This window comes from Ovis canadensis, chromosome 25, assembly GCF_042477335.2.
Source record: "Ovis canadensis isolate MfBH-ARS-UI-01 breed Bighorn chromosome 25, ARS-UI_OviCan_v2, whole genome shotgun sequence".
Lineage (NCBI taxonomy): Eukaryota > Metazoa > Chordata > Mammalia > Artiodactyla > Bovidae > Ovis > Ovis canadensis.
Window position 1 is genome coordinate 46,644,057 of NC_091269.1, and position 14,938 is coordinate 46,658,994.

The window sequence follows — 14,938 nt, forward strand, 5'->3', positions numbered from 1 at the left end:
TAGAGCTTTCTGCTAACACACCATATATCTGAATAAAATAAAGTCTTACATAACATTATTGCAAAAATTCCATAACCATAGTATTAAAGATCAGAGCTCCCTTTGAAGGTAACGTATTTGATTACATATCTGAAGGTTTAGAAAGCCTACATTTTCTACCATAACAATGAGACTTTAGAATGAATGAACATCAAGAATAAGTCTAGGTCCTAAATAAAAAGAAATAACCTGTTATTGCAATAGCATACATTCACATTCAAATATGAAAAATACCACACAGAAAACAGAAACATTTTTAAAAAAAGGTTTAAGATCATAAATAGGTTATTGTCACAACACATTTCAGAATTGAAGAAACAAACATTTTGACTGTTTAGGAAAAACTTTTTTTTTTTATCAATCCCCTCATCATTGGAAGAACTTGTACATTTTAAAATTTCCAGTCTCCTAAGGCACAATATTTATTTAATCTGAATGCCAACATCATCATCCCCTACTGTCTATAGCTGGAATAAGAGGCAAGGAATTAGCACTAAGGAAAACAACAAAAATTTTTGGACAAAATCATGAGTCATTTAAGAAAAAGAAGAAACAGATGAAGCCATGATCATTTCTGTTAAGAAGGCCAAAACTTTTAATGTAGGACCTTCTGTTAAAATTTTTTTTAAATCAAAGTATTTTAACTCAAATTTAATTCACCACAGAGGAGCTATGAAAGGAGCACATTGGTAAAAATAATACTTTAAAAAGGACTTGGGAGAAGAAAAAATCTACTTAGAAAACATAGGGGCAAACGTTAAACTGAACCGAGTTTAGAGGGCTAATTTATTCCTAGTCGTCAGGCAGATCCAGAAGAAAGTTAAGACTAGGTAAACATAGTACCTAGGTATACACTGTAAGGCATCTGTTCCTTAATCAGATGGACCATTTTAGTTCACCACCCACCAACAGAGATATACTGAAATATTATAATCAGATGCTTGACTTGAATTTTTTTTTCCAACCAAAAAAATTTTTTTAAAATATAAAGGTAAAAGTTCCTCATTTTTAACCCTGCCTTTTTGTCCTCTGTGATACTAACTGAACTTTAAGGTTTTTCGTATGTACAATGTGATGATTTAGTGTTACTTTTAAAAGAAAAAAAACCCCACAAAGTTAGTGATTGTCCACAGATGAAACACGGGATGAGGTTCATGACTGAATCAATCACGGAGTGTTAGTCAATTGTAAACTCTTGAAAGTTAAGACTGGGAATTGTGTGTATCAGACACATTAGAGTACAACAGGAGAGAAAGAAAGTTCATTTGTCATTCCAATTCTGACAAGGTGCATGGTCTTCGAAACTCCTGTCCACGTTCATGGAGCCATTTATTGGATACTGTGAAAGAACAAAATATATTAATGTATGCTGCTATCTAACTAGTATTGAATTAACTTCTTCTAAGATATAGCTCTATCATGAAGTTTCAACATGGGTTAAAAAATTCAAGACCAAAACCAGACAAAGATGCACGCTACTAAGGCTATCTTTCAAGAACTTCACTAAATGATGGAGATACAGAAGATTTTATATGTACGTACATTTGAGAATCTGTAAATGTACGTTTCTTGAAGTTTCTAATGTTCAATCTAAGGCTTGTGATGTGGGTATGTGTTAGTCACCCAGTCATGTCTGACTTTGTGACACCATAAACTGTAGCCCACCAGGCCCCTCTGTCCATGGAATTCTTCAGGCAAGAATACTGGAGTGGATTGCCATTTCCTTCTCCAGGGGATCTTCCTGACCCAAGGATCAAACCCTGGATCTCCTGCATTGCAGGCAGATTCATTACCATCTGAGCTACTAGGGAAGCGATATAGATATACACAGAACAAAACACTTTTTTACCTGCTCACAAAATACAACTTCTAATACAAAGACATTTAAAAGATGAACATAAAGTCTCCATGCTAAAGGAGGAACTCTATGATTAATTTCTATTATGTGCTCATTACGTTTCCTGTGTTCCAAGATACTGTTTAATATACCCCAAAAGGAATTAATTTCCTTCTTCTCCTATATTATAGAACATGGCATCAACATGTATAAAATATCTAAACTAACTCTTACTAATTCCTTACTAATTCTTAACTAGTCTGTTACCTTTCTTAACCTGTGTAGCCAATCTTCCATTCATTAAACCCTGTCATTTTCTCCTTCTTTGATCTCTTCAATCTGTTCACTGCTCTCCAAATCATCTGCAGCTGCCTTAGTCCAGCCTTTTATTATCACCCACTTAAGACAACAGGAAATAGCCTTCTAAACTCATCTCTCCTGTGCTAGCCTCTCTTTATTCTAGTCCAGTGGTTCACAAATAGAAACATCACTTCTTTTAAATCTTTGAAGTGTGGCCAAGTGACACATACTAAAATAGTTATGGGGTTAAATGAATCTTTATTAAGATAATCTTACCCATTTCTATTCCCTTTTTTAAACTTGGCCAGTTCTATACTTGCATGACCCTTGAGAGTACCTCTCCAGCCTCATATGAGTCCTGGCCCTGGTCCCTAACATGCTTGGAAAACAACTGCTTATCTTCAAGAGCAAACAAAAATTAAAACTTCAAAGAAGCCTCCCTAAATGTAAGTAGTTACTGTCTTCTGTTTACATCTGTGTATTATCATATACTACATTATATTCTACCCACTAATGTGTCTGAGACAACTGTGAATCCCATGAGAGGAAGATATTGTCTAACTTAATTTTGAGTCCATTAGTGTTTCTCAGAGTAACAAGTAGAACTAGTATTTAAAATGTCATAAAAAATAATTCCAAAATAAGAGACCAAAATCATAAATTCTATTCAGAGACTACAGGAAATATTTACCCCATTTGTTTCCAACCAGCACTGGACAGGCTGCATGCCGTGTACTATAATCTCCTTCTCCACTGGCAAACAGATTATACCAGAAAACAGCAGTTCCCTGAGGAGAACAATACAAAATTATTCCCAAATAAAGTATGTGGTTATCACTTTTACAGTAATTAAAATTTCCTGTTTTATGGAAATAATTCCCCATGGCAGCACTATATCTCCTCTAATAGAATTCTGAAAGGATGACATAACTTAGAAAATTTTGGCAATGACATGAAAACATTAACATCAGAGTTGCTTAACAAAGAAGTGTGTTTGCCAAAGCTAACACATCTTATAAATAGCAAGCATCATATGGAACCCATTTTAAAAATGAAAACTTCTAAATACTAATCCCTGGTTGTTCATACCTCTGGGTACCCATGGTAAATTGTACAAAAAAACAAAGTAAAGATTTTCCTATAGATAATGTATTCCTTAAGTATACTACTTTTTAAAATGTTATTTATTTTTATAGATAAGTAACTATAGGTATCTCTCTTCCTGAGGGTAAAAAAAAAACAACAGAGAAACACCCCCAGCTAAAATGACAAATCAAGCTTACCTTTTTGGGCCAAACACTAGCTCCTACTTCAGGAAAAACGGTGGCTCCTCCTGCTAACACATCACTCATCTAATAAGAAACGACAGAGTATTATCAAAAGCGCTGGTGGAATAAAATTAAACATGCCCCTTTCGGCTGGAACCTCCATCTTCCAACTAAGGCCCATGCATGTCTCCTGCTGCTTCCCATCTCTCCCCTGGCCCATCAGGCTAATTCACCAAAACGACCAAAACTACAAAGGGCAAAAGGAGGATCACCCACTACGTGTTCTCTAGGCCTCTCAGAAAACATGGAGTTGTTCCTTTGGCCACATACATGCGAATCTACAAGAAGGGTGATATTATAGATACCAAGGGAATGGGTATTGTTCAAAAAAGAATGCCCCACAAATGTTACCATGCCAAAACTGGGAGAGCCTACAGTGTTACCCAGCATGCTGTTGGCATCACTGTAAACAAACAAGGATAAGATTCTTGCCAAAACAATTAATTTGCCAAGATAGATTCCTGAAACGTGTGAAGGAAAATGATCAGAAAAAGAAGGAAACCAAAGAGAAAGGGACTTGAGTTCAGCTGAAATACCAGCCTATTCCACCCAGAGAAGCACACTTCATGAGGACCAATGGAAAGGAACCCAAACTGCTGGAGCCCATTCCCTATGAATTCATGGCCTGATGGGTGTAAAAATAAAGATCTAAACTGTACAAATGTTTCTCTTAATTGAGGTGTTGTGTTCGAATTCAGTGGGTGATGTGTTTTCAAATTTAGTGTTTTTTCTTCCTGAAAGATGTAACAGTTTGTTGTTCAGTATGTTCCACTGGTTAATAAACTGCCAGATATTAAAAAAAAAATAAACATGCTACTGTGAGATAGATATGATACTGAATACTAGAATGAGAATACCTGCACTTCTAATTACATAGATGGCTTGGTGCATGCTGGTCAGTTTTTAAAAAACAAGATGCCATTTGGGTTTACATACATAAAAGCAAAAGAAAGATAAAGTCAGCAAGGGAGATTGGAAAAGGATTTGGGAGATAGCTATTTCTTTTATAGACAGAGGTAAAAAGAGAGGATTTAAAACTGACAAATTGAGTAACATAAGGGTATAAATATGTATTATATAGCACCAGAATATCACCTCCATGGGGGTAGGAATTTTCACCTGTTTTAATTGTTGAGCTTCAGTGTCTAAAATGGTACCTCAAAATAGTAGGTATTCAAGATATATTTAAATAAGTGAATTCAAACAAAATAGAAATAAACACTAAGAGAAAAGTAATAAACTACAACCAGTTTTGTCATTTCTCATGTAGGGTATCAACACACGGTAAAAATTAGAAAATTAAGAGATTTATAAAGTTATAGTCTTAAAGGTAAACCAGAATAAAAACACAAATCTTCCAAATAAATTGAAGAAGTACATGCACAAAATGAGGCAAAGGAAACACAGATCATAGAATGAAGATTTTTTTCAAAAAAATAAGGAAGTATAATGTAGTGTGTCATCAAGCAAAATCCATCTATATGCTACAGTCAGTGATATATAGGCAAATGCTGTACCAAGCCACCAGGGAAGCTGTACCAAAGAAAACAGAGTCTGACCTCAATATCAAACAGTTTAAAGTCAAAGGCACTGAGTGATATAAAGAAGTGCATTTTGCTGTGATACATGTATAATCAGCATCAAAGACCTGATCGCTCTTAAGCAATGAAAAGTTAACTTTGGAGAAATTTAAACTTTGTGTTATGGGCCCATCTGGGAAGAGCATTCAAATAGTGGGAAAAAATGAAAACTAATTAATAAAAATGCCATATCTAACTAAAGGGAGGCATAATTAATATATAGTCTAAATAGATTATTTGTAACTAACATTTATGAATACTGGACCAGATAACACAGCATCATGTATGCCTGCTTTTATGAAACAAATACAGCCAAAAGCAAATGCTTAATGGCCCTTAAAAATCTGAAAAGATGCTCAACCTCTCTAATAAGAGAAATGCAAATTAAAACCACAATAACTGCTAGTCTGATGAAGTAAAAGATGTACAGATCAAAAGTTTGACAAGCATCACACTCAAAGATGGTATATAAATTAGTACAAGTCTACAGATCTCACCTCTAGAAAATATACAAAGACTTCACAACATGAATTTTTGCATAATGTTATCAGCTTCTCCCCTGGTTTTCCCTCTATCATTCTTAATTTATCTTATACATCTTAAATCCTTTTTTTATGGTGTCTTAGATCCTTCTGCAAACCAGATAGAGTTGTGAGAGGGATGAGGAGAGCAATCAGGAGAGTGACAAGGTAGGTTGGATAGAGGGAAAGAGGTCTGTTAAAAAAAAAAAAAGGAGGGAAAGAAGAATGATCAAAAAAAACTGGGCAAAAGACAAACAGAAGGGAGCAGGGAGCAAGGAAGAAAGAAACCAGATGGAGTAGGGAGACACAGATCTGGTAGGGAGTGAAATAAAATAGGTAACAAAAAGATTCAGTTTCATATAAATCAAAGGAGGATAGGGGATGGAAATAACAATGAAATAAGCAAAACTAAGTCAATGTAAAATACATCTTTTAAAGTTAATGAAGGTTACAACACTGTAGGAGACTGTACTTGCTAAATCTAATATACCCCAATATGTCCTGTCCCATGTGTTCTTTTTACATGACAGGGGCATGCTTCTTGAGTGGTAGAATCTATGTCTATGTTCCTTCCCTCTTGAAGCATGGCAGACATCTATAATGGCCTCAATTAATAAAATACAGCAGAAGTGATACTATTTGACTTCGGAGCATGGCTAATAAAAATGTCACATACTGCCTTTTGTGGGAGGATACTTGCCCTTAGAATCCAGTCACCATGCTGTGAGGAAGCCCAGGCCAAAAGTCAGTATTTTGGTCAGCTTCAATCTCAATCTTCAAGGTGACCCCAAGTGCTAGCCATCATGAGAGATTCAGAGCAAGAACCATGAATAAAGCCCAATCTCACCACCATGATAGGTAAAAATCAAATTATTAATTTAAACCATTCAGTTTTGGCATGATTTGTTATGCAGCAATAGATAACTGGGGCAAATATTATATGATCAAAGCTTGGTTTTTCTATATGTATCAATAGATAAACAATTTTTTAAAAGATCATACTGTTTTGAAACTAATGAACAATGTGAGAATGGTTACCCTTGAGGAAAGGGCTTCTAGGGTGCTGTAATGTACTATTTCTTGGTCTGAGTGCTGAATAGACTAGATATGTTCACTTTGTGAAAATTTATCAAGTTAATACCTATGATTTGTACACTTTTCTGATATGATCATTTTAACTTTCTTCCTCAGCCTGTAGTAAGTACACTCTGAAAAATCGATAAATGAAAAAAAAAATCTTAACCCTCTTTACTCAGTTGTAAGAAACATTCAACTAAGATGTTAAGAGCTAACCAAAGCAAACATCTACACACATTAAAATAAGTCATGTGATCAAATCCCAACTTAAAATGAAAATTTTAGCTATAACTTACATAAAACAGCCATGTAGCAATTCTATTTCCTGTCCCCAGCTCTTTGAAAGCATCTGGCTCATCTTTCTGTGAATAAAATGCAATTGAGTGATGTAAAATTCAGTAATGCACGTTCTCCACAGGCAAGTAAACATCAGTAACATGCTGAACAGTATGCTAAAAATAGCCCCTAAAGGTTCCTTTGTAATATCCAGTGCACTATATACAAAAGGCTCTCAAATATTTGTTGACTGTTGATTCAACTAGTACACTGAATACTTTTGATAAGACCATTTGGGGGGAAAAACAGATGTGTTAGTCTATACAATGAAAACCAATATCTACTATCCACAGATTGTTTAAAAAATTAACAACTATAGTTTTAGCTTCCAAACAAGCAAGACATGAGAGACTTTCAGCCCCATTCATTAAATCAATTCTCTGTGGGTAAAAAAACTAACTTTGAGATTTACTTTGAACTCATGATCCATTCAAATATTCACACTGCTACTATTCCTGTCTTTTGATCGTCAGCACTTTAATCTGGCTAGAAAATTTACATCTGGCTATTTAAAGCTAATAAAATACAGAATAGTCTCTTGGCATTTTTTCAAAAAAAAAAAGTATTTTATTTTTCATACAGAAATTTCTGCACATTCCTGCGTCATATCCTCAATATGTCCCTTCAGTTCAGTTCAGTCGCTCAGTTGTGTCCGACTCTTTGGGACCCCATGAATCGAAGCACGCCAGGCCTCCCTGTCCATCACCATCTCCCGGAGTTCACTCAGACTCACGTCCATCGAGTCAGTGATGCCATCCAGCCATCTCATCCTCTGTCGTCCCCTTCTCCTCCTGCCCCCAATCCCTCCCAGCATCAGAGTCTTTTCCAATGAGTCAACTCTTCGCATGAGGTGGCCAAAGTACTGGAGTTTCAGCTTTAGCATCATTCCTTCCAGAGAAATCCCAGGGCTGATCTCCTTCAGAATGGACTGGTTAGATCTCCTTGCAGTCCAAGGGATTCTCAAGAGTCTTCTCCAACACCACAGTTCAAAAGCATCAATTCTTCAGCACAGCCTTCTTCACAGTCCAACTCTCACATCCATACATGACTACTAGAAAAACCATAGCCTTGACTAGACAGACCTAAGTCGGCAAAGTAACATCTCTGCTTTTGAATATGCTATCTAGGTTGGTCATAACTTTGCTTCCAAGGAGTAAGCATCTTTTAATTTCAAGGCTGCAGTCACCATCTGCAGTGATTTTGGAGCCCAAAAAAATATGTCCCTTAATATCCTTCAAAGGATGAATGACTAAACTGGTATTTCCATACCACGAGAAACTACTCAGCAATAAAAAGAAACACCCTATCAATATGTTCTGCAAAAACATGGATGAATCTCAAGGGAATTATGCTGAGTGAAAAGAAACCATCTTAAAAGGATGCATGCTGTATATAACATTTATACAACATTTACGAAATAACAATTACCATAAAGAACAGATTAATGGTTACCAGCAGTTATGGATGGCAGAAGGGTGTGGAGCTGCAGAGTCGTACACAAGGGAGTCTTACAGTGATGGTGCAGCTATGTATCCTGACCTGTGCTGGCAGCTACACAAAGCTACACGTGTAATAAAGCTATGTACATATATACATGAGAGCCAGTATAACTGGTGAAGCATGAATAAGCTCTGTTGCTTGTGCCAATGCCAATTTTCTGGTTTTAATAATGAACTATAGTTATGCAAGATGTTAACACTGAAGAAGGCTGAGTGAAGGGTGCATGGGATCTTCCTGTACATTTTTTGGGGAAACTTCCTAGGAGTCTCTAATTATTTCAAAATACAAACCTAAGAAAAAAAGTTTAGTTACATTAATGTCAGAACTTAAACTGTAGTCTTTCACATCATCCAAGATCCTCAGACATTTTTCAGTAATTGAAAATAGAAGGAAAATAGACTAAAAATATATTCTTTGCTAGCCTATACACAGAAAGTATCTAGGATTTTAGGATTAAGTCAGTCAAGGAATATAACACATTAACAGACTGCGTTTTCTTTCCAAAGTATATACTCTTATTTTAAAATGGTAATAGATCAAGAAGCTGATTAGAATACTTGGCACATTTCTTAGAATTCATGTAATTATAATAAAGCTTAAATTAAGATTTGGTAATGATATAATTCATAGCTCAATATGTTAAAATTAATTTAAAAGGTTAAATACTTAAGCAAGAGTACTTGGGAAAGGATGGCTTTTTAACAAACTGCTTTAATATTATTTTTCCTCCAGTCTCTGCATCTATTTTTTTTTCTTTCAAAATATATTCCTGTAATTCCTGCAGATTTACTGGCCAATTCACCATAGCTGTCTCTAATCTGTTTAACTTTATCCACTAAATTTAAAAGTTCAAAAAATTTTTCAACCTGAAGATTCTATTTCAGTTAAATCATTTTGAGAATGTAAAAATAAAAGACAAAAATGAATCAAGTGTTGTATAGTTATTTTATATTCTATATCGGATCACTGAGGTATCAACACCCTGGGGGCACCTAATAGCTGTTGCAGGCCTATGCTTTCAAACTGCCCAAAGAAGCTTCCCATAATACATCTTACTCAAGCCAGGATGCAAAAGGAAACTCCTGAACTGTCCTGACTCAAAGCAGATGATTTTCTAGGTCATCCTTTCTTTCTCTGAAGGTGTATGCCTTTAGAGATTTAGGTTTTATGCAGGGATCTCAGGTCAGTAGCCTACATTTATGTAGGTCCTCTCACAGAGCTGTTAATCTTCAAAGCTCTCCATTCCTGGAGGTATATGCCTTCAGCCTCAGCCTTTTTGCTTCCTTTTAACTCTCTAATTTTAGTCTCTAGATTTTCTTTGTTCAGTTTGCCTTTGAGAACTTCCTTTACTTTCACCAAAGCTCAGCAATGCATTTAAAAGTATCCTAAATTCTTTTCCATGTCTCTAGTTGTTTCTTACTGCTAAAATGTGTAGAGTATCTATCCCACCATGCTTCTACAAATGAGCTACAAATCTCTTCCACAAATGAGCTACAAATCTCTTATAAAATAAGCTATGAATTTATAATACTAAAATAACAGAATTAACATGTCATGCCTAAGCTTCAGCGGAACTCCTACATTCTCCATTATTTTGTTTACTTACCTGTGCAAAATCAAAATGGGGTCCTACATTCTCCATTTTTTTTTTGTTTACTTACCCGTGCAAAATCAAAATGGGGTTCATACTGTCCTCCAACTCCATAATTTGCTACCTGCATGAGAAACAAGGCATGATAAAAGAACTATCAAGATTACTATTCAAAAAAATCTGAGTCCCATTTGATCTCTTATATATCACAGTTAGGTACTTCTAAATAAATGAGAAGCAAAGCATTTTTTTTTAAATCAGTGAGAGTTTCTAAGAAATCAAGGATGAAAAACTAAGAGATGTTATACGCTATTTTAGAATCTTAGTTAATATGCTTTTCTTTAGCAAATGTTTGAACACATGATTTTCCTAATACACAGCAAACTTTGATTTTTAGAATTAGTTTTCTAAACTTAGAATTTCACAATTTTTATTATTGTCAGTAAACACTTTCCTTGAGAATTTAAATTAAGATTCATGTTTCCCAAAGCCCCAAATACTGGCAAATTCCCAATCTACTTTAATGAAATCCCCTTTGGATATGTATCTTTTCCCTACTTAAGTAAAAAAGGGAAGAAGTAAACACTAATTTAATTATTCCTGTTGCAAGGCCCTGACAACTTCATTTGGATGTGACAATGTCCCAGTGAGAAGCAGCAAAAGAAAATAAGAAAAATATTTGGTTTGGGTTCACGGTCCAGATTTCTTAGTTAAAATACAGCATATGTAACTTTGGATACAATCAGTTTTCTTGTTTGTAAAATAAAGATAATGTTAACTACCTCTTTTCACCCCAATATAACAAAATGCTAGCAAAATGAAGGGAAAATGTGAGCTAAAGAGCACTGTTGATAAAATGAGTACATAACTAAAACTTTGCTCACAGCAAAGTCCAAGTCTTATGTAAATTATTATTACTGTGGATAATTTACTTCTTACGTTGTAGACACCTTGGTTTGGATCAGACTATTCAGTCAGAAATATCAAGTAGCCTGAAAGAGCCTGTGACGAATAAATACAAATTAGGAAAGAAAAGACACATCATAGCTTTTATTTTTTTAATAATCAAATGAGCAACAAGGAAGTTGTAGATGACTATGGAGTAAATTATAACTTACTTAGGCAAACTTAAATATAGGCAGTCCTGTTTTGCACAGTTCTAAAATGCACACAACTCAGATATCACGGTTTAGCTAACCATTAACACTAGACCCCCAATAGCACAGTGGACATTTCAGTTACCATATTACATTAACTGTGAGTAATTATATACAATACTGCAGTAATTACTATCAGTCAGTTCAGTTCAGTTCAGTCACTCAGTCATGTCAGACTCTTTGCAACCCCATGAATTGCAGCACGCCAGGCCTCCCTGTCCATCACCAACTCCCGGAGTTCACCAAAACCCACGTCCTTCGAGTCGGTGATGCCATCCAGCCATTTCATCCTCTGTCGTCCTCTTTTCCTCCTGCCCACAATACCTCCCAGCATCAGAGTCTTTTCCAATGAGTCAGCTCTTCGCATGAGGTGGTCAGCGTACTGGAGTTTCAGCTTTAGCATCATTCCTTCCAAAGAACATCCAGGACTGATCTCCTTTAGAATGGACTGGTTGGATCTCCTTGCAGTCCATGGGACTCTCAAGAGTCTTCTCCAACACCACAGTTCAAAAGCATCAATTCTTCGGTGCTCAGCTTTTTTTATAATCCAACTTTCACATCCATACGTGACCACAGGAAAAACTATAGCCTTGACTAGACGGACCTTTGTTGACAAGGTCTCTGCTTTTTAATATGCTGTCTAGGTTGGTCGTAACTTTCCTTCCAAGGAGTAAGCGTCTTTTAATTTCATGGCTGCAATCACCATCTGCAGTGATTTTGGAGCCCCCCGAAATAAAGTCTGACACTGTTTCCCCATTTATTTCCCATGAAGTGATGGGACCAAATGCCATGATTTTAGTTTTCTGAATGTTGAGCTTTAAGCCAACTTTTTCACTCTCATTTTCATCAAGAGCCTCTTTAGTTCTTGCTCGCTTTCTGCCATAGGGTGGTGTCCTCTGCATATCTGAGGTTATTGATATTTCTCCCAGCAATCTTGATTCCAGCTTGTGCTTCTTCGAGCCCAGTGTTTCTCATGATGTACTCTACATATAATTTAAATAAGCAGGGTGACAATATACAGCCTTGACGTACTCCTTTTCCTATGTGGAACCAGCCTGTTGTTCCATGTCCAGTTCTAACTGTTGCTTCCTGACCTGCATACAGATTTCTCAAGAGGCAGGTCAGGTGGTCTGGTATTCCCATCTCTTTCAGAATTTTCCACAGTTTATTGGGATCCACACAGTCAATGGCTTTGGCATAGTCAATCAAGCAGAAATAGATGTTTTTCTGGAACTCTCCTGCTTTTTCAATGATCCAGCAGATGTTGGCAATTTGATCTCTGGTTACTCTGCTTTTTCTAAAAACAGCTTGAACATCTAGAAGTTCACAGTTCACGTATTGCTGAAGCCTGGCTTGGAGAATTTTGAGCATTACTTTACTAACATGTGAGATGAGTGCAACTGTGCGGTAGTTTGAGCATTCTTTGGCATTGCCTTTCTTTGGGATTGGAATGAAAACTGACCTTTTCCAGTCCTGTGGCCACTGCTGAGTTTTCCAAATTTGCTGGCATATTGAGTGCAGCACTTTCACAGCATCATCTTTTAGGATTTGAAATAGCTCAACTGCAATTCCATCACCTCCACTAGCTTTGTTTGTATTGATGCTTTCTAAGGCCCACTTGACTTCACATTCCAGGATGTCTGGCTCTAGGTAAGTGATCACACCGTCGTGATTATCTTGGTCGTGAAGATCTTTTTTGTACAGTTCTTCTGTGTATTCTTGCCACCTCTTCTTAATATCTTCTGCTTCTGTTAGGTCCCTACCATTTCTGTCCTTTATCGAGCCCATCTTTGCATGAAATGTTCCCTTGGTATCTCTAATTTTCTTGAAGAGATCTCTAGTCTTTCCCATTCTGTTGTTTTCCTCTATTTCTTTACATTGCTTGCTATATATAGTAGCAAATATTGCTACTAGCTCTTCAATCCACAAATTACTACATAAATAACAGCGATGCAACATGACCAATGACCAACCACTTCTTTAAAGTATCAATGATTGGCCACTGCATATCTGTTATTCAGTTCTTGTACAGACAGCAAAGCGTATGCCTCCTCATTCTTCAGTAAAAATCTATGTGATATTTTACAATAATAGACAATTAGAAGAAATTGGCCAACAAAGGTAACTGCAGCAGAGAAATGGAAAGCAATAATGCTGTAACTGAAATTGAAATCAAACTGAAATAGACTTGGTTCTAAGACAAGATGGGAAAAGATGAGTAGGACCTGAGCTCACCTCTCTCACAATGCGACTGATAGGGATTAATCTCCAAAATACACAAACAGCTCACACAGCTCAGTATAAAAAAATAAACCCTAACAAAAAATGGGCAGACAATCTAAATAGATGTTTCTCCAAAGAAGACATACAGATGACCGAAAATCACATGAAAAAAATGCTCAACATCACTAATTATTCAGTTCAGTTCAGTCGCTTAGTTGTGTCTTTGTGACCCCATGAATCGTAGCATGCCAGGCCTCCCTGTCCATCACCAACTCCCGGAGTTCACTTAGGCTCATGTCCATCAAGTCACTGATGCCATTCAGCCATCTCATCCTCTGTCGTCCCCTTCTCCTGCCCCCAATCCCTCCCAGCATCAGAGTCTTTTCCAGTGAGTCAACTCTTTGCATGAGGTGGCCAACATACTGGAGTTTCAGCTTTAGCATCATTCCTTCCAAAGAAATCCCAGGGCTGATCTCCTTCAGAATGGACTGGTTGGATCTCCTTGCAGTCCAAGGGACTCTCAAGAGTCTTCTCCAACACCACAGTTCAAAAGCATGCACATCAAAACTATGAGATATTACCTCACAAGGGTCAGAATGACCATCATCAAAAAGTCTAGAAACAAAAAATGCTGGAGAGGGTGTGCAGAAAGGAGAAACTTCCTCCACTGCTGGTGGGAATGTAAACTGAGAGAGCCACTACAGAGAACAGTACGGAGGTTCCTTAAAAAACGAAAAACAGAGCTTTCATCTAATTCAGCAATCCCACTCCTGGGCATATATCCAGAGAAAACCATAATTCTAAAAGATACATGCACCCCGATGTTCACTGCAGCACTATTTGCAACAGCTAAGACGTTTAGGAAGCAACCTAAATGTCCACTCACAGAGGAATAGACAAGGATGTGGTATATACTTATCAATAGACCATTACTTAGCCATAAAAAGGAACGAAATAATTCCATTTGCAACAACATAGAGATTGTTATACTAAGTCAGAGAAAGACAAATATCGTTTGATCACTTATATGATAAAATGATACAAATGAACTTACTTACAAAACAGAAACCAGACTCAGAGAACAAGCTTATGGTTGGGGATGGGGGAAAGACTAAAAGAAAGGGACAGATAGGGAGCTTGGGATGGACATAAACACACTGCTATATTCAAAATGGATAACCAACAAGGACCAAGATGGGAGGGGAGTTTGGGGGAGACCGTGTGTGCGCACGCACTTAGCTGTATCTGACTCTTTGTGACCCCAGGGACTGTTGCCCACCAGGCTCTTTTGTCCATGGAATTCTCCAGGAAAGAATACTGGAATGGGTTGTCATTTCCTCCTCCAGGGGATCTTCCCAACCTAGGAACTGAACCCACATCTCCCACACAGGCAGGCAAATTCTTTATCAGTGTGCCATTGGGGGGAATGGATACATGTATATGTATGGC

The 14,938-nt window shown here is 36.8% G+C and overlaps 1 protein-coding gene and 1 pseudogene across 4 annotated transcripts in view; one reads left to right on the top strand and one right to left on the bottom strand.

Moving 5' to 3' along the window:
- Positions 1–290: 290 nt before the first annotated feature.
- P4HA1 (prolyl 4-hydroxylase subunit alpha 1) overlaps positions 291–14,938 on the bottom strand; it is a 94,658-nt gene continuing 80,010 nt past the window's right edge. For all 4 annotated transcript variants that reach the window (XM_069572027.1, XM_069572028.1, XM_069572030.1 and 1 more), the window contains exons 11-15: positions 10,180–10,229; positions 6,979–7,044; positions 3,460–3,528; positions 2,868–2,964; positions 291–1,378 (exon numbers count right to left, since the gene is read on the bottom strand). In XM_069572027.1, the coding sequence (XP_069428128.1) occupies positions 1,308–1,378; positions 2,868–2,964; positions 3,460–3,528; positions 6,979–7,044; positions 10,180–10,229 (353 nt within the window). In that variant the 3' untranslated portion in view covers positions 291–1,307. The remainder of the gene's footprint in view (positions 1,379–2,867; positions 2,965–3,459; positions 3,529–6,978; positions 7,045–10,179; positions 10,230–14,938) is intronic.
- On the top strand, positions 3,673–4,166 carry LOC138430453 (large ribosomal subunit protein eL21-like; annotated as a pseudogene).